The sequence below is a fragment of the Pleurodeles waltl genome, chromosome 4_2 (assembly GCF_031143425.1).
Source record: "Pleurodeles waltl isolate 20211129_DDA chromosome 4_2, aPleWal1.hap1.20221129, whole genome shotgun sequence".
NCBI classification, from domain to species: Eukaryota; Metazoa; Chordata; class Amphibia; order Caudata; family Salamandridae; genus Pleurodeles; species Pleurodeles waltl.
The window spans coordinates 349,198,078-349,224,879 of NC_090443.1; the positions used below are offsets into that span (position 1 = coordinate 349,198,078).

Sequence of the window (26,802 nt, forward strand, 5' to 3'; positions counted from 1 at the left end):
CTTCCCAAGAGTCAGCTGATAGCTTTTATGGCATGTGGCTGTAACAGGGAATCTGAGACACCTGCACACTTCTGAGCCCTAGAAGTTCTAATCTTGACCACTGCTTGATGCAGAGGTGCAGCTTGGGAGACAGAACCCGGACATTCAAAAGTTGCACCCAAGAAGAGTCAGAGTGCAGTTTGGTCACCCAGCAAGGAAGCAATCACCAACAAAAGGAAACCATGCGTTTCACTGTAAACAGATCAGTGGCAACTGTGCTCGCTGCCAGACTTTGAGCTAGGGCCAAAGTAATCCCTCCAACTCAAGGCTACAGGAAGACCCGCAAGTCTGGCTCAGCATCCCTTGCATCTCCATTCCTCTGACTTAAATGGCAGTTCACCCATAGGATTCAGAACTGGACTTGAGACTTAAACTGAAAGTTAACTGTACAACTGGACCGAACTGGTCACCATGACTGGCTGCCAATGTGAATTGGCAGCCCAAAGTGTGCCCATATAGTAGTTTGTTGCAGTTAACCCTAAACCACAATTGCATTAAGAGTACAAAAGATATGCAATGGTTTTAGTGAAAAATAGTGACATTGTTTCTCTAAAAATTCATCTCAGAAAACAGTGACTTGGCATCTATTTAAAGATTAACATACAACCTAGATTTTATAAACTGGTATCTGATTTGATAATCTCTTACTCACCGTTTTTTGTACTTATACTTTGCACATATTCCTTTGATAAAGCCAGACATCTCTGCTCTGAGCCACAGATACCCTGTACAAAGTATTCTCTAACCTGACTGGACCAGATACAGAGCCTTTATTACACAAGATGCACAACTACCATATAGTAAACCACATTTATCACAGTGAAGCACTAGGCCGGTGTGATTTTCCCCCCACTTGCTTTTCTCATTAATGAAGGAACCCACCCCAATTGAAAATAAAATGGTTTAAGAGGGACTAGTCAGTGAAAGGAAATAGAAGTTTGCCTGATATTTACTTTTAAACAGGTCCTGCAACCTCTATACTGCCTGTTCAACAAGTGTTGAAATTTTCAAAAGTATCAGGATTTAAAAATCAATTATACCAAATCCATTAGTATGGGAGTGCTTAATCCTTTCCACGCACATGGAAGACATTCAAAGCTATGGGTTGGGATTTGCCTGCAACTTATTTCTTACCTGGAGCTCCATATGAAATTACTATGATACAGGATCAACTTCCCCCCACAGTTTATAAAGGGGTAGATTAAGTGATGGTGCAGAATGTAAAGAGCATTTCCAAAAAACCAAGACCTAAACTGGGGAACCTTGGACAACAGAAGCATACATGGTGTTAGCATTTGATACCTACTGGCCGTGCTTTTGCAGGTCTCCACACATGCATATCCAGACTATGGAAAGAACTAGCAGGGTCCCCCACCCTCAACCAGGTTTGAGACAAATGAGAGAATGACTTGGGACAAGAATTGAGAGGGGGCTAATGAGTTAAGATACTGTACAGGGCAGGAAAGAAACCCATCTGCACCAAACATAAGGAGAGTGCTTTCAAACACCTCGCTAGATGGTACTTAACACCCATTGTAGGCTTAGGGTCATGTTTGGGAGTCATATTTCAAGGCATGCTAAGCCATGTATTGAGGGCTTGTTCCACAATTAATACATACTGGACCGAATTGACGAACTTAATTTATGATGTGTTTTTTTTTTGTCACTCCAAGGACCATGCAGCAGTTCTGCAGGGCTTGCTGGTGACGACATCTATCCTCCACCATATCCCTCCCCATTAGTCAAACTTGGGTCTTATTTTCTGATACAGAGCCAGTTACCCAATTTCCAACTTTAAAAGTAGTTAACACCACATCCACTAGGCATCTTGTGGTCTGTGTTTTGGGAGATATGCACATTGGAGATGTTAACTGCTATCATCTCTGATAAAATAGTATCCTTTGTAAAGTCATGCAAACCATTTAGACCTTCAGATCAGACATGCTTCAAACTATAGTTTCCAAGTTTAATGCACTTGCACAAATTACTCCAGACCAAGATCCCTAGTATTAAGAGGCAGACGGTAGTGCCACAAATATTTCATCCCCAGCTCACAATGACAAGCAAAAGAAGTTTCAAGTAACACCAAAATAATTCCCCCCCCCAAAAAAAAATTAGAAAGTTGTCAGCCATCAGCAGGCTGCTAACATTATCATATTCCCCAGATACACGCACCATATTGAGCTTTGGCAATGCATTATAAAGTGTCAGACATTTTATTGGTGTATTGTCCAATTTGTGTCAAAATTAAGTATTGCACCTTGAGTTTCAAAGCTGCATTTTCCTCGTTTAACTCTGCCATAGTGTCTTGTTATTGAAGACAAGACCAAGATATCTAAAAGCCTTAGCATTGCCTACTTTCTATTTACAAACTAGAACATCTCTAGTTATCCTACAGTCAAACATTAGAAAAATTAGTTTTCAAATCTAGACCCTCCATAAACCTGACAGCCATCCAAAAAGCATCTGCAAGTCAAGTCAGTCAAGGATAAAAGTATGGCTTCATCCACAAACTAAATGATGCCCATCACAAATTTGAATAACTTGATTTTTCAAGCCCACCTCCAGCCTATCAGTATAAGATAAGAGTGGGAAAAGAACACCAGCCTTGCTGGTTCCCTCTAGTTATTTTTCACCTGCTAAGCATTGCCTACTAGCCTCATACTGAAATCTATCAAATAGATCCTGGTGCGATGCTGCAGAAACAAGGATATCAATCAATACTGACTGATTATATGATGGACCAAAGCTTAGCACCAATATCACACAGGCTGAGTTTAGGCCCATAAATGCTGAATATAGGGAACCACCAGTAGCCACAGGGTATGTATTATTAAGTGTGGTTCAAGGCATGGTTGATCAACCAAAGCCCTTTCACTGAAACAAAACCAAATCTCCACCAAAACATTTAACAAGTATTATCACCATAACAAAACCAGCTATTTTAAAAATACAGCCATTTTAACAATGTAATTAGTTAAAGAAATTCAGCAGCAACGTTACGGATCCCTTTGGAAATTTCAGAATAATTAACAGTTTGGGCAAACTTAGATTACTGTCCACATTAAAAACATTTGTAATAAGGGCACAAAGTGCTGTACTGTTCTTTTAACAATCCATTGGAACACTACCAGGACCTGAGGCTTTACTAGAAAGCATGTCATTGACAGCTTTAACATCCTAGACAAAGGAAATTCTCCCCATTTCCCACAATTAACAGCCCATCCAATACCAAATTGGACCACAGATCATTACAATGAGAACACAGCTGTATGCAGGAATAAACAGTCAAGCCGGATGGTGCCAACAGGATTAAAAGAAAGGGGTGTTGACCAAAACGAATGTTGGTCATTTGAAGTCACTTAAAGCTTTTTCTTGGATTGCTAGTTTCCATTTTATACCGCCTTCTACACCTTGCAACCTCCTTACCATTTGTAAGGCTCCGTTTTAAGGCAGAGTAATTCAGAAGACAACATGGAACAAAAACTATCAAGCTTTTCACGCAATGTCTCATTTATGAATGAGAAATTGTTCAATAAAAAAGTAATCCAGACGACAAGTATAGTTATTTTCAATCATGAGACACTGTTCTATGGCATTATGTTGCTCCTTAAGCTTATTAATTTTTTCAGGATTTACCAAGTTCCAATTCAATCTTTTGCCATGCTCAATACTGGAGCCAACATAGTAATTAGTCTGTGCACTATTATGCCCCAAGTCCAAAAGCCTCAAACACAAATTATGGTCACTAAAGTGATTGATGAAAAAGCAAACCATAATAGAATCCCTTAAATTGGCAGCAACAAAATTGCAGTCTATAACACTTGCAATACCTAGGGGATAAAGAAAGAAGATACCACATGCGATGCACATATTGAACTCTGCCAAAAACATTCAATAAAGGGCAATAAAGCATCCCCTTGTTGATTACCTACATGAGAAAATTCAAATTACAACCCCCGCCCCCCCCAAACAAACAAGAATAAAAGTCATAGGCCACAGACTAATTCCGAAATCATCCACCTAAATAGCAAACGGCTCCTGGCATGTTCAGGGTATGTTAATGGACAATATCATGTTCTGTTTGAATGCAGTATTAGAGCAGTCACAGCCCTTAAATTTATATACAGGTATTAAAAAAAAAAAAAAAAAAAACACACACACACACACACACACACACACACACACACACACCCCCCAAGATTAACATGGTAGCTCTACCACTCACAAATTAGACCAACCTTAGTCATGCGCTAGCCTCACAATTCAGGGGGGAAAAAAAAAAAAAAAAAAAGGATATATAGATAAGTATTCTAGCTCTGACTACTAGAAGATGGAGGTGCCAGAATGGCTCAACACTAACCATCAAAATATAAAATATCAGTAGTCCAAGTTTGACAGAACATCATGCGCTATAACAACTCAGCCACTCCCAGTTTTAGTTTAGGCATAAGAGACCCGAGATGGGCTTCTCTATTGCAATTTTTTCCTGCTTCTGACAAATAACTAAAATAAATAAGCAAATATCACAGTTTAAAAAAAAGGTACTATTAAAAATTACTTAATACTAGCCATTGAACAAAAAACATTAAATAACTTTCTACAAAAAATGAACACATTAAACTTACTTTTTAAATTCAAACAAAAAAATTGTATAAAACAAAGTGATAATTAAAATTAGAAGCACTAAAGTTTGCAAACAAATTACAATAATTCAAATTGAACAGTTCAATTACCTTAGCAAATACATTTTTGAAGTCTGAGTATTACCAGTTAAAAAACTACTACAATATTTGATGCGATTGACAATATTTTTGCTGAATGCCTACACGCTGCTCCAGTCACGAGTGTGAGTGTCTTTCTTTTGTGGCAAGAAGATGGGGGGGGGGGAAGAAGGGGGGAGAAACACAAAAGCTTAAGCATAAAGGCCTCCCCCCAACATCAAAAAGGGGTAGCTTTGAGGCAGGAAATGTTTAAGCAGCTAAGCCATTAATTCTTAGGTTTACTATAGTCCTAAAGGGTGCCTGGTCATCAATTTCTGATTACCTTTAGCAGATCATACGTAATTATTTATCGTGGTTGTGAATCAGTAAGTGTGTGGACATCCTTCCATCACCAAGCAAGCATATCTAAATAAGGTGACTAAGAAGTGAATTTTCGATCCACTTAAGAGTGGCATGTCTCATTTCTTTGTTGGGAAGCACTTGTTTGTGTACCACCAAGTGCCCATCCATTTATCTAAACCTCAATGCATGCACATTACTTTAATGATAATTTACCTAGGTTGTGCGCGCAATACACAGATACCTGCTGACCTATGTGTTCATGTATTTTTAAATAATGTGCACACAAGTATTGTTTAGTCACTTCAGTAACAAAACGTCTTTGACGCTCACAAGGTGAATAAAGTATGTCCGGGAAACATTTGAATGTGCATTATTGGCGGTACAAGTTATTTTGTTCTGTGATGCAGACCAGTTTTAAAAATACTACATAAACTGACTCAAGGTGGAAGCACAGAGTAACGCCACCAACTAATTGGATTTAATGCTGTGCGTACAATCAGGATTGTGTTGACTTGTTTGGTTTGCACTCCGGATTTCATTTAAAGCCACTCTTGCCATTTGTGTAATTGCTCCATCATGCAACGTTAAGCCTCCTCCTAATTTTCTGCAGTCCAAACACAATCCTTTGTTCACAGCCCAAATGTAAGGAGGATTTTTTTAAAATCATTTGCCACCAAAGGTGGTAAAGTGCATATATCAAAGATAAGAATATTTTACTACCTTGTATGGACACTGAATGCTAGAAGTGCATAGCATTACTAAAATGACTTCACACGAGGGACAAGGTGAGATCAACTATTGTGACAAAAAGAAAATATATAAATAAAAAAAGCTGCCACACTATTTACGTAATGAAACAAGACTCAAACCTAAACCATTTACTGCCTTGGAATGACTCAACACAATTCAAGAACAGCTATCGGTGCATCCTTGGATGAAGCTGTAAAAACACGTATGCAGCATTTCAAATACATTGTCCAGAGAGACGAGAAAAAGGAAATAGGCTACAAATTACAGCCTTACCCATATTGCTTCTTTTAAAATGTCCTACTACTGGAAAATACAAACTGGGATGTAGACATTTTGCAAGATTGCGTAAAGAGTCTACAAAGACAAAAGCTAAATCTACCACAGCATGTGCCACCACAATCTGTGATGAAGATCACCAGCAGGCGAGGGGGGGCGGAAGCAAAAAGTGCATTGCTTTATTTAGTCAACAGGAGGCATTGAAACTCACCTCAATGATACAGACTCAAGGAAGGGATTTGAAGTTATTGTTCCCCTTGTTTAATTATTAAAAAGGATATATGTTTAGAGAACTTTAGGAACATATGCAAGTTAAGAGGTAGTGTTAAGCAATAGTTCCGGTGTTGGAATGCACTTTGGAGTCTGTGCAAACGTACTCACTTGCATGTCTTAGGGTGTTTTCACCAGCTCTTCTACAACCTTTTGTCATACTGAGAAAGGCTGGAATTTTAGTTCTGACCAGGGCAGAAATAAAGTGTATTCCACTGTTGGGACGTGGTTGAAGGGACGTGAACTTGTTAACACTTAAACATTTTTGCTCATTAACAAATCTACATAGGCTTATTTGCACGTTAAGTACAGTTCACAAATATTTTCTAGAAGTAAGATTTCCAGGTCTACTTTTTGAAAATTACTGTGAATTCATGAAAGCTGTAAATCTGCACTAATCAAGGGGTACCGTTCATGGGTGCACTTTTGTGACTAAGGGTTGGGCCCTTAATTAGGTCTTAAGTTAACCAACACCTTTGGTTTTGTTTTTTTATTAAAGTTCAGTCTCGCTCATTAGACTGGCTTCACTGTGAGTGAGAGCATTCTGCTCTTTCACAATGAGCATATTGGTACATAAATCGTTTTGCTCTGTGACAGACTACTGTGGAAATGTGTGCTTTGAGACCAAAATGATTATTGCTTTTGCCAAGGTTTGTTATAATGGTGAGGGGCCTGGCAGCTCACAAAAAAAAAAAAAAAAAAGTTTTACAAAATACCATGTCAAAATCAGACACGCAGTGAAAAAAACCAAAAGGGCTGACCATCAATGTCATACCTATTGGCTTTGCCAATTATTGTTTGTTTTTATGTTTCCCATAATCATGTTGAAAGTGGTTCCATTATGAATTTCTGGTAATACTAGCATGCATCAACATGTTAGCAGATGCTTCAAAGAAACGATACCAGAAATTCACTGAAGTTTAGCACAACCTTTTTTCTTAGTTTCATTTTTGTGAACATTTAATTTTAAAGCAAAGACTCATCAATATGGCTTTCAGGCTCTGCAAATATTATCAGCTAAGCAGAGTATTATACGTAGCTTCATATTGTTAAACTTTGCAAACCTGTGTACACATTTTTATACTGGGACCACTGTCAGCAGTGCAGTCCCATATTGCAACATTTCCTTAGAATGCTCACCCTAATAAAGGCTTTGCATTAATGAACCATAAATACAGGTTTCAACAGCATTAACAGACATATATTACCTCAACTGCAGACAGTTACCTTCCCTGCTCCATAACCTACTACTGTGAACTGTCAGGCAAAGGGTTTGTGCAGAGGGGTTGAGTTTACTTGTCCCAAGGACAAAAAACAAAAACTTGTTACCCTGGACCCCAAACAATAGGTCCTGGGAGTCAGGCTATAGGAATTCAACACCCCTGTATTACTAAATCATGTTGTGGTACTGCACTTCTTTACAGACCACTCATTTTCACTAAAATGGCTAGAAACTCTCCCAGCGACATGCAGTTTTCTTGACAAAACTATATAGAGTACGATCAATGTGGGAATCTGGTTTCAGCTAATATTTATCATTCGCACATGACCAAGTAAAGTGGTCATTTGTTTTGGTCCTATTAAAATCTCTTTCCATCACTCTTCAGAACCACAATCAAGTGTCTTCCTAACTACATAAATGTGTATGGCTTATTTAAAAGCTATTTGAATGTTGTGTGTTAGAAAACTACTGACATCCTACATCTCTTCATTTCACACTGCATGTACCCTAGCATGATTGTCAGATAGTTTTACTCTGACTGCACAGTTAAAGGATTTTGTAAATGCAGTCTCCAGGATAAAATAAGCAGTAATTTGAAAGATGTAAAGTGACATTTGGCTTATCTTTAAATAGGCAGCAAGAATGACGAGATAATATTTAAAGACCTCTTTATTGCTCACTTTCTGAATGAGCAAAATAGGTGTTCTTTGTCAGTTTGACTTAATCAGGCCACACCCATAAATTCTAAAAACAGCTCGCCCGATAAAATCTGACTAGCCATACAGAGTGGATTTCTTAAGTCCAGAATTTAAAACTTTAACTGCTTTCACCACACCCTATGGGTTATTTCAATACAAGAGAATGCTGCTTTGCCTACCTAGCCTCTGCTTCTTCAGTATTGCACAAGGCTATGTTTTGAATACTGAAGGGCATGGAAAATTGAGTAGCGCTTCCTGGGTGACATTTTAGCATATTCCAAGGATGAGGGAGAACATAAGTTACATATTTACCAAGATTGTGAAAGACAGCAAGAGAATTGGTTGACTGACATGTGAGACATGAAAGTTATTTGACATCGAGGTTGATTATTTGGGGTACACTTTCATGCAGCAGCGTTAAACCATAATGCTTTCTTGAGGCGGAGGGTATTCAAAAGGATCCCCTACTCCAGACTCAAAAGAAAGAGGTTGTCCTTTCTGAGACAATGTAAATAATACAGTAAATGCATTGAAACCTTTACTGAAGAGATAGAGCCCTTAAGGACTTCGAATAGAAAGAGTGGAGTTTGTCTGGGGTAGAGAACAAAGAACGTTTGACAATAGAAGATAAGAATTCCTAATCGTCAGGCATTTTGTGCAAGGAAAAAGTTATAACGGTTGATGGCTGCATTATGGCTGGGAAAGTTAAAGGCTTGAGTTGATGTAATATCACCTTTGCATCCCATACTGTGAACCCAACAGAAAAGACAATCGGGCTTTTTTGTGGGTGACAGACTATGTCCGAGATTGTGTGGGGATCCACTTTTGAGTCAAGTCGATCATACAACCTTAATTAGCATTCTTTCTCCAGCACAGGGGTACTACTTGACTCCTCTTGTAGGAGAGAGAGAGGACAAGGCTACAGAAGTAAGCCTTGAATAATACATATATGCTTGGAAAAATAAATGTGACTTACAATTCTCGATCAAGAGTTGCTTAAAGTGAATCAGAATAGATTGAGAACAATTGTGATGTGGCTGTAGTTATAACCATAGGCGATGTTATAGGTGGAAAATATGGATAAAAAAAAAAAAAAAAAAAAAAAAAAAACACACACACACACAACACACGTAAGTAACAGGACAGTATCTGAACTGTGTGAAGAAATAAGTAAAGGTGGTCACACCATGAGACTATCAAAGGGTGGGACTAGCTTGATTATTCACAACTGGAAGATGAATCAGATGTGAAAGGAGACTTACTTTTTAAATATTAAGTGTGTGCCTTGCCATACCATAATTGATGTAGCTCAACATGGTGATCCAGAGGTGTTTTCCATGGAAAAGACTGTTGATGAAGTCTTTTGGGTGGCCAGGAACGGATAGGATTGTAGACTGAGTAAGAAAGTGAAGTTTATTCTGAGAGTGACAAGATGTTCAAATAAATGTGCACTCCACTATCTCCTGTCCTGTGGCCTTAATCTTGAGGAAAGATGGCTTGTCACATAACAAGCCTTTAGAAGGTGCTTTCTCCCGACAGTAAATTTGCTCTTCTAGTTACTTCTTTCCAAGTGGCCAGAGGCCAAAGTTTGTAAACTAGGCTAGTTTGCAGGTTGTAACTGAAGTTGTCAAAGTATTATTTGTCAGGGACACTAGGTGCCCCAGTGTCACATACATATGTTATGGATCTACTTTGCATTATCTGCTTACTGGTAGGGCATAGCATCAGCATTAACCAGCCAGACACATTGGCACAAGTTAGAACAGTGCATTTTAAGTCTACATCCGTCCCAAATGCTCCAAGGTAATGACACTTCAGACTGGGCCCAGCTATCTGCAAAGAGATTAACAATGAGATACTGGGGGTCACCACAGGCTCCAACGGTGGCTCAATGGTGTGAGAACTTCCCCTAATGGGGGTCTAACATAGAATTGGGTCTTATAGAGAGGAATAGAAGATTGTGTAAATTACCCATATTACTTGAATGGGATACCCTACTAAAACTGTTCAAGTTGCAAGATAAAATGTTGGAAAGGGACTAACACTGGAAAAAGTCCGCCACACTTATCTCTGGGAAAGAACCTGGTTAGTGGATTGGTCCCCTAGCCATCCACTGTACAGATTGTAAGCCACAATTGCGCTCGTACACTTATTCTAAGTTACCCAAGCCTTGACCCATACGGCATATTAAAATGACAGTTCCAACACATCAGATTTTATTCACAACCCCCTACATAGTATCAGTAATTCCTTCACATACACACCCTCAGTATATGTGACAATTAGGTGATGCTGTTTAGTTAATGGGGGGGTTGGGGGGGGGGGGCGGCGTTGGTTTTTAGAAATGCATTGTTGGGAATATACATTTAAAAAAAAAAATATATATATATATAATTCATTGGACACTGATTTTTCCCGAGTTACTGAAGTTGTGACACTGTCATGTTAGGTGTATTGTCATGAAATATGCTATGTATATATAGTTTGTAATCAAAATGTTATAAATTTGTGTTAAAAAAAAAAAAGGATTATTTCTCAAGGAAGATATTACAGACATGGGTCACCGATAATGACGACCAGTTGTAATCAGCTGAAATAAAATGGCTTTTGAAGGAGTACAGTAAACAGGTTGCAAACGCACTTTGAAATACCCCACAAATTTCCACAAAGTAAAGGGCAGATGGAAGGCTTTAAGCCAGATTGAATGATGGCATTTTACTAGTCACATTCGGCGCCTGAAATTGGAAAGAATATCCAAGTGGGGCAGAAAAAAGAAAAAGAAAAAAAAGCCTGGTTGCACAGGTTTGCTCTTCACAGCATAACAAACGCGTCATTCTAAGTTTTCGATGGTTGTTCAAGAAAAAAGGTTTTGAAAAATTGTTGTGACTCTGGAATTCGTCGAAACAAAATAGGATGGGGGGCATAGTGGATGAGTGAAAAAAAGTGTCCAGAGTTGCGATTTTGCATACTGAAACCTGGATTTTTCCGGAAAGGTGAAGCCCAGTTTGGTAAACCCATTAGAGTTGTTAAAGTAAGCAGGAACAGAGTCATAATGCAAGAGGGAAGAGTTTGAAGTATGAGGAGTGAATGAAGTTAACGAAACCATTGCCAGAGTAAACCTGGTTGCCCGAGGGATTCCTGTATGGTGGATAACCCTGCCAGACTGATCACAGGACCTGTGCAGTTAGAGGTTGCATGTGGAAGTACCAGAAAGGTTGCCCTTTCTGATGTGAGGTGAATGATGGTGTGGCTTCCAGAATTAAGACTGGTACGAGAGACCAATTATTTTAAGTCTGTAAAATAAACAGCCTATGTTTGATTAAATATGAGAACAAACGCACGCATAGCGTTAGTTCTTCTAAATCACTGACTATTTTGTCAGTAAAGGGGCGAGATTTGTTACATATTTGCATGCAATTATTTTGTTGACTAATGCGCCGTGCATATTCCATTATAATGTTTCCCTCGTGCTCTGCAGGCAGTGTGCATTCCCAGGGTTTACATATATGCGACATCCTTTTCTGGGCAGTTAAAACTGTCTTACCTTTATAAAGAAGCTATGAAACACAGGACCAGCATTTTAAATTGCATCTTTAAATTTTACCTGTCACTCTTCCCTCCGCAGTAAAATCTCACTTTTAATGCTTTATCATCACTCCCCTTAATCTACAATACTAGCAAAAAAAACACTATGTAGTGTCATTATGGTTTGTACTGTGTACGACACATACGTAGGTTTGTGGCTGCCAAATGCCTTTCAAGCAGTGGGAGATCCCTTTGTGCAGAGTTGATGTTTGAGGAAACAGCAGTTCGCAGTCAGATAAGAATGTGGAACTATTAACTGTACAGATATTAAAATCCATTACAATTAAAAGCTCAATAATACAATAGACAATTAAAATAACCCTCATTGCCGATAGTCATAATTCTAAAACAAGCATATGACAAAAACATACTTGATTAATCCACATCATTACTAATTTAAAAGGTGAAGCATTAAACAAGACCATCCGATAGAGAAAGTATAACATTATACATGAAAATTAAACATTTTTCACGACCCCCTGGCAGTCCCAGCACCCACCTAACAACAAAACCCAGGCACTTAAAGTGCGCTTATTGATCGACCAGTAAGAACAGCCAACAGGAGTAAAAACCAGAATACCAAAGTAGGAACTCAGTGAGGACACAGGAGTGATTCGTCGCCAGAGGAGCAAGAGCACATTAAACTGTGCTCGCTGTGCCCTGAAGAAATGGGGCCAAAGCGGCCTTAATACAGTTAATCACTAAAACACTCAACATTGTATTGCTGCGATCTAGAGACACTATAACAGCCTGTCGACAGGACCGGGCCCCAACTCGTTCCACTCATTTGGTAACCGGGTTCTACGCTCCGGAAAGAGGGACAGACACATGCTCAAGGGTTTCTTCCCCGATACCGCACCCCCTACACATTACAACATCCCCTGGGATTGGACCATATTGGAAGATGCTTCAGAAAAATCCAGTCACCCATTCTTGGGGCCATGAGTTTCTCTTACAGATGAATACCTTAGGTACAGGAAAGGTAACCAACTGAAGTATCAGGCAGATAAGATAATTACATTCTCATACTAACTTTTAAAAAGCGACAGGGATTCCATATAGCACCAGCTGTAATATGGTAGTGGGCCACTTATAAGACACATGCCAACATTTTAAAAGAGAGGAATGTGAGAGATCCAAGAACAAAAATAATCGTGAGCACGCATGTCCCCCACTGACTTCTGTAGCAGCCAAGGCAATTCGAAGCGGGATACAGCCAAAATAAGGCAATTTGCGCTTAAAAAAAAAAAAAAAAAAAAAAAAAAAAAAAAAAAACACACAAGTATCCTGCCTGAATTGGGTCTGTTGGCATGTAAGCAGATACCCAATCATGAACGCCTATAGAAACATTGCATTTTGGTATCATTTGCAACTGCCGATACACGTCTAGCTTTGCTTCCCCTCCTTCTGAAGTACACAAAAAAAGTGAGAGAATAAAAAGGTTTGAATTTACCGAAAAATATCAACTGGGGGAAAAAAACAAGTAAAGGAACTGGAGACGTTTGCCGGAGGAACAAGCGCTCCAACCGAAAGGTAAAACTTTAATGAAGAGCCTACTTGTTTGTTTTTTAAACGCACTCCTTCATAAAATAAGCTCGTTAATATACAATTAAACAGGAGGCCTTCCTCCGCTGAAACAGTCTGCTGTAAACGTAATCGTTCTACGGCTCCAAAAGGGACATGCAAATCTTACTAATTTAGGAGGTTATCATAAAGCGTGTAAACTACTCACCGGTGATGTCAGAAAACACCCACACTTTCTTACCTTAGTCTGGCGAGCGGCGAAGATGTACCAAATTCGGAACAAAGGCGCAAAGCCACTCCAAACAGACTTCTGCCGGCAGATGCCATGAAAACTACAAAACAAGTTTCCGCCGGCAAGGCCAGCAGACACCAAGCACGCCGACACGACTAATACACTAAAAAAATACAAATTATCGGTTTCTCCTTTTGCTTCTAAAGAGGCAGAGTTACGCAGGCGCGCAACCAATCAGCATCAATGCCTGCTTACAAACCAGCTGATCGCCCTTAACTGCCTCCTAAACTACGTACACAATCTCAGACAGTTACGCTTATGACAGCACTTAAGCCGTATCAGCGACTGCATTTGTCATTTTTTTGGGGTCCTTTTTATAGCAAAAGCGTGCCGATATGGTTCTCAAGCTTACACTTATTTTTCTTCAAAGTAAGAGGACAGGCTTCTATTATCAGAGCACTGGCAATCTTTCCTACATGCCAACATTTTCAAACTCGACAAATTGAGATTTTTGAAAAAGTATTCGGGGGCATGATTTACACCATTGACCTACGTTGAAACAAAGTCGATTTTGGGTTCGAGACAAAGAAAATAAAGTAATTTTCTGTTTAAAAAATCAGCAGTCTCCCGCCTGAGTCGGGTCTGTTTTTGTAAATCCACACATGCCAATGGACCCGACTCTGGCAGGAGACGTCCGATTTTTGAAGCACAAAATTATTTTATTTTGTCTTCTTCCCGCCTGAAATTGCCTCGTCTTCAATAAAAGTCATGGAGAAATACACCCCCCCCCCCCCGAATATGTTTTTTAAAATCTCCCATTTGCTGCTTCTAAAATATTGCCGTGTATGTAAATCCTAGTTGCCAGCCTGCTTCCAAGTTGGTTGGCTATGTTTTTTTTTTATCAAGGCGAGTTAGAAAGGAAGATCAGCAAAAAGATAAAAAAAAAAAAATACGAATAAAAAATGCATGACATAATCACTCGAGTATTTTAGAGCTGCCATTATTTGTAAAGATCGTTAAATCAATGGCACTATTAGCTTGTTAAAAAATGAATACCGATACTTGTATACAACTTCTCATGTACTTTGTGCCATAGAGTGGAAATGCAGGAACACTTACCAGTATTAATGCGTATGAACTGGTGGAACTGTTTACCCAAAATATACCATGTTTTTAAGACTAATTCCATATAGAGTACCGCTTGTTAAGAGACAGAACCACTTTCTATTTACAGTGAATAGAAACAGAAACAAGCAGAAGCATTGGCAACACCAATAGGTATTGCTATTTTAAAAATGCCTACTATGTATAAACAGCAACATTATGCTAGTGCAAGCCTTACAGCATGCACGAGAAAGTACAGCTCATTTTGCATTCTTCTCAGCTCTCAGAATGATTCTCAGTATAATAATGATATGTTTTCCATATTGCTTCATACTGGACTTTTATAGATGACTGCCAGCATGTGAAACTGAGGCGTGCAGGTTACACCTGTCTGTCACTAGTGTCTGTTTAACCCTTTACAACATGTATGCTGGTTTAGAATGATAAATATAACATGAAGTAACTAAAGATAAGATTAAGATATACAGATATGTTCCAAACAAGTTGAGTAGACATTGCTCCCAGTGGCGACTGGTAGATTTTGATAGTGGCGGGCGCAAAGTTGAGATTTGAGTTGAATGCTCATGCAACCGAGCCTGAAATGAAAGATGTGTGGGTAGGGAGACCAGATGGCTCCATGTCACCAGGACATCACTTTTCTTTCCTGGTCTTTGTTTTTACAAATCATTGCATTCTGGGAGATGTAGTCTTGGTTCATTGTACTGGGACCAATGTGCCTGATAACAAAGATACACAAAGCATACTCCAGGAATAGAAAAGTGGTTGTCCTGCGTGTGGAGAGATAAACATTCAAGGGCTAATCTCCTCCAGCAAGCGGAAACAAGTCTGGTGTTACCTTCTCCATCAGGACCCTGATATTATTTTCTCACAGGAAACACACCTTCTCCAGGGAGATTGCCACAGCATGACCCACACACTACCACTGGTCGTATACGGACTCTAAAACTGTGGGGGTCGCTTTCTTCTTCAATAAAGGGTTCTACACTAAAGTACTTATGGTCTTTAGGGTGCCAGGCAGATGCTTTTTGACTTTGACAGTGGAGAGGGGGAGACTGGTGACGAAGTTCCTCACTCTATACACCCCGAACCAGACTCAAGATGCTTTTTTATGCAGGGTACTCAGTGCCCAACTGGGATCTGCCAGGGGAGACTTGATAATGGGTGGGGGGAAGGAGCGACTTCAATCTTGTCTGGGATCCTGAACTGCATAGGACCTCGTCTCATTACCAGGATACTGGGGCCATGTCTGGACAACCCAGATGGGAGCTTGCAGACACGGGCTTGGTTGATGCATAGTGATACCTCTATCATGACACAAGGGATTACACCTTCTACTCATGGGTTCACCGGTCCACCTCCGAAATTGATCATATCTTTCTCACAAACTCTCTCCTGCAGGGGCCTGGAGGTGGCCCAGATAATGGACATTTCTACTTGGGCCACACCCATGTCACGCTTACCTGGTCTCAGAGTGAGGCTTCCTCAACTCTTGGGTGACCCGGCAAGCATAGCTTCTATTAAGGAAGTCATCACTGAATACATGGAACTTAGTGCTGTCCAAGACACTCCCCCTCATATGCTTTGGGATTGCTTTAAGGCCACTATTAGAGGCGTAATGTCCTACATACCTATTACCAGAACACGGGAGGCCCATTTGTTCGAAGCTAACGTCACAGCAGAAATTTGTGCCTTGGAACAATCGCATAAACAACACCCCACAGCACATACCAAAGGACAACTGGCAATGCTGAGAAGCCAATTGAGAGCACACCTGGTCAACAAGGCTGAGAAGTTTCTATTGGCTCTAAAGCAAATATTCTATGAGGGGGGACAATAAGGTGGACACTTTTTTAGCCCATAGGCTTTGCCTGCAGGCTACCTGTTCACTCATCTCTAAATTTCGGGCCAGGAATTCCACATGGGCTATCAAAGAACAAGAAAAGCAGGAAGCATTCCGTGCCTTATATCAGACTCTTTATACTAGTGAGGGAGACAACCCAGTGGCCTTTGATTCCTACCTCAGGGACTGTCCCTGCCCCCTCCCGAATCCACAGATTACTCAGGACCTTGAAGTCCCAGTTAATGCAGCAGAGCTGAGCTGTGGACTCAAGGGACTAGCAGTGGGAAATACTTTGGGCCCAGATGGCCTACTGGTCTCCTTTGATAACCTCTTCCTCCCCCACTTAAAGCAAAACATACTTGAGCTTTACAACTTCTTTTCAGACTCTGAAGGCCTTACGCCAATGTCCACAGCTGGGATAATACTCATCCCCAAAGCGGGCAAAGACCCCGCCCTCTGAGCCTCTTATCGACCAATCTCACTACTGAATACTGATGCCAAGATTTGGGAGGCTCTCCCAGTGGGGCTGTTAGATTCCAACCAGGTTGATTTTATCAAACAACAGCAGGGTGCAAACAACATCAGGCGCCTAGACTGCCTGGTGGAGAAAGCCTGGGCCCACAACATTGCTGCCTGCCTCCTTGACGAAGAAAAGGCATTTGACCAAGTTAGTTGGGCCTTTCTATGCACAGTGCTGGGCAAGATTGGGCTAGACCCTCTCATGATTTATAAAATCATGGCTTCCTATACCACGCCCACACCTACAGTCCATGTGAATCTCAAAAGGGATACAGCTCTGCACCCCCAGTACTCTGTTGATGTAGGGGGACTTTCCTGCTCCAATCTCTTAGATTACTACTGGGATGCCCACTTACGCTACATATCTGAGAGGGCTGTCAGGAGGAGCAAAAAACATTACCTGCATATGGACGGAGCACTGGCCTGCAGACTACTATGGGACCTGGCCTGGCTCCCACAACAACATCGCCCCACAGCACATACCTGGCAACCCTGACCCGCACAGTCCTAGAGATCTGAAACAGACTGGCTATAGGGAGGGTCCTCACCTCCTTTCCATCTCCAAACACCCCGATAGCTCACAATGCAGACTTTATGCCTGCCCTCATTCAGGGCTCTTTGTAGGAGTTGAAAATGGGCGACTGTCAGACCTTGCAAGATCTCTTCCACAAACAGGCCCCCAAGTCCTTTGGACCGTGCAAACTTCAGTTTGTCGTTTCGGAAATGACTCGCCACCAGTATTTCCAGCTATGTCACTGGGCTTTATTTCCTCCAAAAACAAGGTGCCATCCGGCCTTTTACCCCTTTTCAGACCTTGGTGCGTGGCTTTGAGAGCTCTAAGGATCTCATCTCTAAAACATGCAGGCCCTCATTATGACACTGGCGGTAAATCCTGCTTACCGCCACGCTGATGGCCGGCAACTTACCGATACGGTGGCGGATATCCGGTCACCATATTATAACACACACACACCAATCCGACAGAATACAGCCACATACACAAATCCTCCAGACCAACGGTCAGTTATAAAGTGGCGGTCCCAAAACCCACACCGTTACACCAACAGAACAACGCCCATCTCATTATGACGCACAAATCACCACGGCGGACATTCAACGGCGGTAAACCATTGGCAGTATATACCGCTGCGCTCACAATGGACACCCACATACAAAACAACACCACATTGGACAATTCAAACAACACACACCTGACACCCATACAATCACCACACCCACACACCCACATCACTATAAAACACATATCCACATTATCCACAACCCTTTTCGAATACAAATCATTGGCACAAGACTGACACCAAGACCACTGCGACAACTAGAGCCACACACCACTCACACCCATACACCCCTCACGCACTCGACATCACACACCCCATTCACATTACCCAACACACCCTCACCAACACACATCACACAACACCAATGGCACCACAAAGGCACCCCCGTTTCACTGAGGAGTTAAGGGTCATGGTGGAGGAAATCGTCAGGTTAGAGCCACAGCTATTTGGAGCACAGGTGCAGCAAATATCAATAGTTAGGAAGATGGAGCTATGATGTAGAATCGTGGACAGGGTCAACGCCATGGGACAGCACCCCAGAACAAGGGATGCCACAGGAAGAGGTGGAACGACCTTACATAGCAGCAAGACACCAGCTCACTATGCAGAGTACTGCCGGTGGACACCCACCTCCTCCCCCACAACTCACAGCATGGGAGGAGCAAGTGTTAGCAATACTGCATCCTGAGGGCCTTGCCGGAGTCGGAGGAGGACTGGACTCTGGTAAGTCAACTTTTAACAATTATCACCCCCATACCTGCATGCCATCACATACCCTCACCCTCACTCCCATCACTCCACTCCATCCACACACTCCACCATCACATTGCACTGATCCCAATGCCAAGCCCTGCATCCTGTACCAAAGCATGGACACCCCTCACAGCCCTGCATGGACCCTCATCACTAAAGCATGCACAACATAGGGAAACTAACAATCCCACCCTTCACCAACATACAAAAGTAAAAGCTGGCAGGACAACACCAACTATAGAGGAGAAGCCACGGATGTACAATATGTCATACACATGAAGCATAATACATCATTTACATCTCCACAGGTACCCCTCCCAATGTCACTGGAGAGGAGGTGCCATCGCTATCCAGTCCCCCAACAGAAGAGGCCCACAGTGATGACAGTAACTCTGGTCTTCAGGATCTGGACGATCTACCTGGCCCATCAGGGACCACTGGACAGCTGGTCCCCCAAGCCCAGTCACAGACCACCACAGAGCCTCCCCTATCAGGAACCAACATCACAGCACCCAACCAGCGTCCCCAAGCCTCTGTACCCAGGACACGTCAATCAGCAGTGTGCCTACCTGTACAGGGACCCCAGGCTACACCTCACACACAAGACAATCAAGGACCTGGGGTCAGTGGCAGGGGGCACATGTTTCAGGGGTCAGAGGCACAGGCCGACAGGGGTACTGGGAGGACTGCTGTGCGCCGGGGGGAAGACAGGAACAGGGAACTGACTTTCCAGGAGGCGCTCTACGAGATCCTGGGAGCCTATCAACATTCCCAGGACATGATGGGCCAGAACCTAGACAACGTGCAGGAGAACAGGCGGCTGCAGGAGGGACAGTATCAGGGGATCAGGGAGGACTTGCAGGCCATCAACAACACCCTGATGTCCACAGCAGGGGTGCTGGCAGACATGGGCAACGTTATGAGGGAGGCAGTGTCACACCAGCGGGCCCCTGCCACTAGCCAGTCATCTGAACATCCCTCCACTTCCGCTGCTGCAAGTGGCCAGGAGGCCCCGCACAGGACCAACAGGCCACCATCACCCCTCCCCCTGCAGAAGGTGAACCACCCCGCAAATGTTCCCTGCGAACCAGACAGAAGCCAGAGACACTTGCCAAGACCACAGTCAGGAAATGAGACTCTCCTATTGTCCCCATTGTGTCCCACTCAGTCACCATGTCCACCTTGAATTGCCATTGCTCCCCTTCCTATGTCCCCTTGGACAATGCACCTGCGCTACAAACAGACTGGAACAATGCCCTGGACTTTCCTCCATCATCACCCTGTCCCATTGCACTTTCCTCTATATATATTAGCACTACAATAAACACCCTTTGATAAAAATCGACTTTGAGTATGCCGTGTATATCAAATATGTATTGATTGAAACAGGTACAACCACTGCAAATGAACTGTACATAGAATGAGCATAGAATTAATGACCTGTAGCTGGCTGTTGTGATCACACCAGGAGTAATTGTCAAATCACCAACAGCTGCAAAATGAATATCCAGAGGTAATAGTAAGTGGGCAAAGAAGTGCGCAAGACCAGCATGTCAATCCCATACAGAATACAACCAAAGTCATTAAAATGTAAAGTTGCACTGTCTCACCTGTGTGTCATTGGAAGTACTGAGGGATCACTGATGTCCTGTTGTCCACATCCTCATCCTCTGCCTCCTCATCCTCACTGTCCTTAGCGTCCACTGCTGCCACATGGGCATCTCCAGTCTCCTCCTCCTGCAAAAAAGGTACATTGCGTCTGAGGGCCAGTTTGTGCAACATGCAGCATGCCACTACTGTCTGGCAGACCTTCTTGGGTGAGTAGCACAGGGATCCACCTGTCAGATGGAAGCACCAGAACCTGGCCTTCAGGAGGCCAAAGGTCCTTTCAATGATCCTTCTGGTTCGTCCATGTCCCTCATTATAACGTTCTTTTGTCCTGGCATTCCTCACAGGGGTCAGCAGCCATGATAGGTTTGGGTAACCAAAGTCACCTGCAAATATTGAGGGACAACATTTAGCCACACACTATCCTATATGGCTAACACCATAGGCATACACCAAAATATAGTGGGGGGGAACCAGGGCTCGCCGGTTAGCCACACCCTGTGTCTCTGTAGTTGGGCCATCACATTTGGGATTCCGCTATTCCTCAGGACAAAGGCATCATGCACCGTCCCAGGATACTGAACATTGACATGGGAGATGTACTGGCCTGCCAAGCACACTATCTGCACATTCATGGGTGGAAACTTTTACGATTCGCTAACACCTGTTCATTCTGGCGGGGGGGGACAAATGCAATATGTGTTCCGTCAGACACACCAATTAATTTGGGGATATGTCCCATTATATAGAATCCGGCCTTCACAGTGGCCAAATCCTCAACCTAGGGGAATGCAATGTAGCTGCACATGTGTTTTATCAGGGCAGACAACACTCTTGTCAGCACTATTGAGAACATTGGCTGTGACATTCCTGCTGCCAAGCCCACTGTCACTTGGAATTAACCAGTTGCCAGGAAACAAAGAACTGATAGCACTTGCACAAGAGGGGGGATCCCAGTGGGGTGATGGATAGCAGACATCAGGTCAGGCTCCAATTGGGCACACAGCTCTGTTACTGTGGCCCTGTCCAGACTATAGGAGAGGATAATGTGCCTGTCCTCCAGTGTAGCCAAGTACACCAGGGGTCTCTACACGGGTGTATGTCTCCATCTCCTATTCATCCGCAGCGGTAGGTATCTAAGGGACAAAAGAGGGAGGAGGCTGTCACAAACTGAACAATGGAGCCACAACAGCAGTCCGCAATCTGCAAACATGTTATGGGACAGAGTAATTTGTGAAGTATGTGCCTATTTATCCTGTGACGCAGCATTAATCCATAGGCCTGTTCCCCCCCCACCAGAATGGCGCCCGCCTGTCCTGTGTGGAGGGACAGGTGGAAGTGAGGTTATGCCGCTGACATTGTGCGCCGTGGCGGAGGCGGTCGGGAACAGCCATGCAATTCCTCATTGGTTATAATTGGGCCCTATGAGGTACAGTGGCCAATGGTGATCTACGCCGGTGGTGACAGTCTGCACCGCCGCTGACGTGACAGCCATTTTCTATCATATTCATCACTTGTTTCCTGACCTCACATAGGAGAGGACCTACACTGTATGTGCTGCTGTGACCTGTGTCTGGAACCTACCATGGCCCATGTGACCGGGGAAAGGGCCCCAGCCTTAACTTCTGAGGCGTTGGAGCGACTGGTGGATGGGGTCCTACCCTAGTACAGGCTTCTGTATGGGCCTCCAAACCAACAGGTGAGTACATTGTGGGCACAATGCATGTGGCTTGAATGCATGGAGTTTTGTGTGTGAAGGCCTCGTGTAAGGGGGTGGGTGGATGTCCTCTTGGCTGTGTACACGTTGTGTGCTGGGCTATATGTGTGCCAATAGTGATGGAAACGGGTTTGGTGGGCCATTATTGTTACTGGCTGGACTGTTTGTCTAATGATGTTCTCCTGTCTGTATTGCCTCTGCAGGTCAGTGCCCATCAAAAGAAGGGTATGGCGTGCCTTTGCCAAGGACATGCGGACCCTGGGGGTCTATGGCAGGCGGAGCATCCACTCTCGCAAACGGTGGGACGATCTGAGACGCTGGGCACAGAAGACCAGGGAGGGCCAGCTGGGGATGGCCTCCCAATGAGGAAGGGGTGTGTAGTATATTATTTCTATATTTTTGTGTGTGTAATATTTGTAGCTTGTATATTTGTTTTAGGTAGTAGTTTATCTTTGTTGTATTTATTGTGCTATTTGGTATGGTCTGTTTTTCCCTCCACCTTTGGCTCTCTTTGGATCTTCTGGAATGCTGATTGAGCTCCATGGAAGTCAGTTGGAGGGGGAGAGCTGCAGGCTGATGTAGGTGGAGTTTCTTCTACCTACTACTTAATTAATAAAGGCAGCCTGATTCAACTTTACTTCACTTGTGGATGTTATATTTGGAGCAACTAATATACCACATTTTTGGCAACGAGGATGGGATATCAAACCTATTGCATTGTATTGAAGGAGAATGCATCACCCATAGCCTGTAAAGTCAGGAATATTCCTTTAGTTTACAAGATAAAGTGAAAGCAGAGCTTTAGAGGTTGCTGTCACAAGGTATTGTTGAGAAAGTCAAAGCTTCTCAATGGATTGCTCCCATCGTGGTAGCCATGAAAAGTTCAGGATACATCAGGTTGTGTGTTGACTTACGTAATCTGAATAAGGAAGTAGTGTAGGATAGGTTTCCTTTACCTAACATTACCGAGATGGTTAGTTCTTTAGGCAATGCCAAGTACTTTACTGCTTTGGATCTTAGCTCTGCATATCATCAGGTGCCATTGTGTGAAGAATCCAAATTGCTGACTTATTTTATTATGCCGTTTGGTGTTTACAAATTCAACAGAATGCCTTTTGGTCTTTGTTCGGCTGCATCTGTCTTTCAAAGACATATTAATTATATTTTAGGTGTTACGTTTTTCCAGGATGATGTCCTCATTTTCACTGACACTCTTGAACAACATAAGCAACGTGTCAGGGAAGTTTTACGTATTTTTCAGTTGAAGGGCATCACTTTGAAAGGGGTTAAGTGCAAGTTTTTTAGGTAAGAGATTTCATATTTAGGTCACATTATAAAAGGAGATGGTGTTAAACCGAAAGAGAACTTAGTGAGATCTATTATAAACTTGTCTGCTCCTGTGAAGAAAGATGAAGTCCAGGTGTTTTTGGGCATGGCTGAGTTTTATTCTAGATTTATACCTAATTTTGCGAAAAGATCTTCCTCCATCAGGAATTTACTCAGGGAGGGAACAGAGTTTGTTTGGTCTCCTGAGTGCCAGTTGGAGTTTGATGATTTGAAGAAAGCTTTATCCTCAGCTCAGTCACTCAGCAGCTTTCAACCGGGACTTCCTTGCTATGTTACTACGGATGCTTCTGAGAAAGGCTTGGGATGTGTTCTGAAGCAATTGAAGGATGGTAAAGTTAATAACATTGCTTTTGCTTCACGTAGTTTACGTGGAGCAGAGTATAGGTACTCAACAATTGAAAAAAGAGGCTTTTGCTATATTTTGGGCAATCAGGAAGTTTAAGCAGTTTCTGTGGGGAACTTTCCTTGAGGTACAAACTGATCATAAACCTTTACATGAAGTTTTTGATAAAAAGGGATTGGACATTATTTCTTCTGGAATTTGTAAATGGATTGTGGGTCTTCAAGACCTTCATTTTGTTGTAAAGTGTGTGCCGGGTTGTGAGAATAAAACTGCGGATTGTCTTTCTAGAATGACAATGGTAAGTTTCAATGAAAATGATATTGATACGTCCTGGTGGGTTGATGAGGATGTTAAGGTTTGCAGTATTACAGATGGATGTGTTTCTGAGAAAGAGTGGTTGCAAGAGTTATGCAAGGATGAAGAGTTGCAAGAAATCATTAGATTGATGAGTTCTGGCATGTCTCTGGACAGGGTTGAGAAGATTGGTATGCAGTTTAAGAAAATTTGGCATGAAATGTCCATCCAGAAGGGATTGGTGTTGAGAGGTGGTAGGTTGATACCCCCTCTTACTTTAGGAGACCGCCTTATTAATCTTGCTCATGGAGGTCATCATGGTATGTGCAATGAGGAGTGTGTAATGGTGGCCTGGCATGGATTTGGCAGTAGAAAGAAGAGTTTTGACCCACCGGACCCTGACCCCCCTGATGGCCTGCATACAGGCGGTGGTCTATCCTGAGCTGGATGGGCACTCGAGGGCATCACAGCAACCACAAGAGAGTGAGTGCAGTGGCCATCATTGAAGCTGACAGCTGGGGGGTGGTATCCAGGGGGTGGTTGTGTGTCAGTGGGTGCCCCTAGGGCGGGCCAGACATAGCAGCATAGGGCCTCTGGTGGCTAAGGGTCTGAAGGGGTAATACTGCTTACCTAGCTTGTTAGTATTCACTACTGGTCAGGGCTGCGTGGGACCCAGGTGTGCTGTAGTTGGTGGTGTGTACCCCTTCTCATTCCTTGTTGAGTAGCCATTTCACTGGTAGTGCAATGCATAGTGCGTAGGTCTGTTCCTTATGTGTGAGGGTGCTGTGTACTCCAACTGTGGTGTTGGTGCAGTCATTGACCTAGTGTATCCTTTGTCTCTCTCACCCTTTTCTTGTTTTGTCATCCTGTCCTTATGTGCATTAGCATCATCTGGCGGAGGAGCAGAGGCACTGGAGACAGAGGGAGCTTCATCCCACAGGACCCTGGAGGCAGAGTCCACTGACGCTAAGGGCACCAGTGGGACAGAGGACAAGGGTAGCACCACGGAGGAGACTGGAAGGGACAACACAGACTCTGATACCTCCTCCAATGGGAGCTCCCTGGTGGTGGTGGTGGACACATCTGTGACCACCTGAGCTGCAGGTACAGCCGCCACACCTGTACCAGTACTTCCCTCCCAGTAGCCCCTCAGCGAGTTGCCCGTGCCTGCTCACCCAGGAGGGTGGGCATCTCCTTCGCCCCAGGCACCTCAGGCCGTGCCCCAGTGAGCCCTGCTGCCCCAAGTAAGGAGGCTATTGACCTTCTGAGATCCATCTCTGTAGGGCAGTCAACCATTGTGAATGCCATCCAGGGGCTGGCAGCCCAGATGCAGCAATCTAATGCATTCCTGGAGGGCATTCACGGTGGATTGGCGGCCTAACAGAGATCGATTCAGGCTCTGGCCTCCGCTCTGATGGCAGCCATTGTCCCTGTTTCAACCGTCCCCCCTCCAACTTCCACTTCCAAGTCCCATTCTCCTCAACCCCAACCCATCCCAAGCACACACCCAGATGAGCATGTACACAAGACGACACCCAAGAGTGTCACAGGCAAACACAAGCACCACACTTCATCCCACAGGCACTCACACAAACACCATTCATTTGCAGACACAACCACATCCACTATTTCCACTGTCTCCCCCTCCTCCTCCTCCTCCTCCACCTCCCAGTTACGTTCACACTCACACCTGCATGCATTACATCATCATCCACTATCAGCATCATCACCACACCAAGCAGAACACACACCTCACTGCCAGACACCTCCAGAACATCCATGCACATGTACCCTGTGTCCTCTCCCACTGTGTCTGTCCCCCCTCCTAAAGTACACAAACGCAAGCACTCAGACACCCAATAGCCATCCACCTCACAACAGCATACAGGCCATGCACCTGCACCCAAATCCAGAGGACAGACACCTCCAACAATCACTCCCTCATCCTCCACTCCCATTACGCCACCCTCTTCCCACCCAAATGTCCCTAAAAAGCTTTTCCTTTCCCAGTTTGACCTCTTCCCTACCCCTCCACTCCCCCCCCATCCTGCACGTATGGGCAGGGTAGCAAGGACCCAGCCAAGCACCTCAGCCAAACAGTCCACGGGCCCAGTGGTAGCAGCACCTACTCATGGTAGAAAGGATTCCAGGCCACAAGTACTGAAGGGGAAGGGGCCTGCACCAGCCACAAAGAAGGCGAAGGAACCTGTACCAGCCACAAAGGAGGGGAAGGAGCCTGCACGAGCCACAAAGAAGGGGAAGGAGCCTGCACCAGCAGCTGTCACGGAGCCCCAACCCAAGCCATGGTTGTGCAGCCACCAGAGAGTGCAGTGGATGAGCAGAAGCCCCCCACAACCACCACCACAGTGCAGCCATCAGATGGTGCTTGGGCTGAGCAGGAGCCTCCCACAACCACCACCACAGTGCAGCCATCGGAGGGTGCAGGGGCTGAGCAGGAGCCTCCCACAACCACCACCACTGTGTAGCCATCACTGCCGGTGGATGCTATATAGTC

The 26,802-nt window shown here is 43.6% G+C and overlaps 1 protein-coding gene across 1 annotated transcript in view; it reads right to left on the reverse strand.

Annotated features, from left to right (window-relative positions):
- Positions 1–13,826, reverse strand: part of LOC138294145 (zona pellucida sperm-binding protein 2-like) — a 72,214-nt gene extending 58,388 nt beyond the window's left edge. Inside the window, exon 1 of the mRNA XM_069233338.1 lies at positions 13,672–13,826. Within this exon, the coding sequence (XP_069089439.1) occupies positions 13,672–13,757 (86 nt within the window). The 5' untranslated portion in view covers positions 13,758–13,826. The remainder of the gene's footprint in view (positions 1–13,671) is intronic.
- Between the last annotated feature and the right edge of the window lie 12,976 nt (positions 13,827–26,802).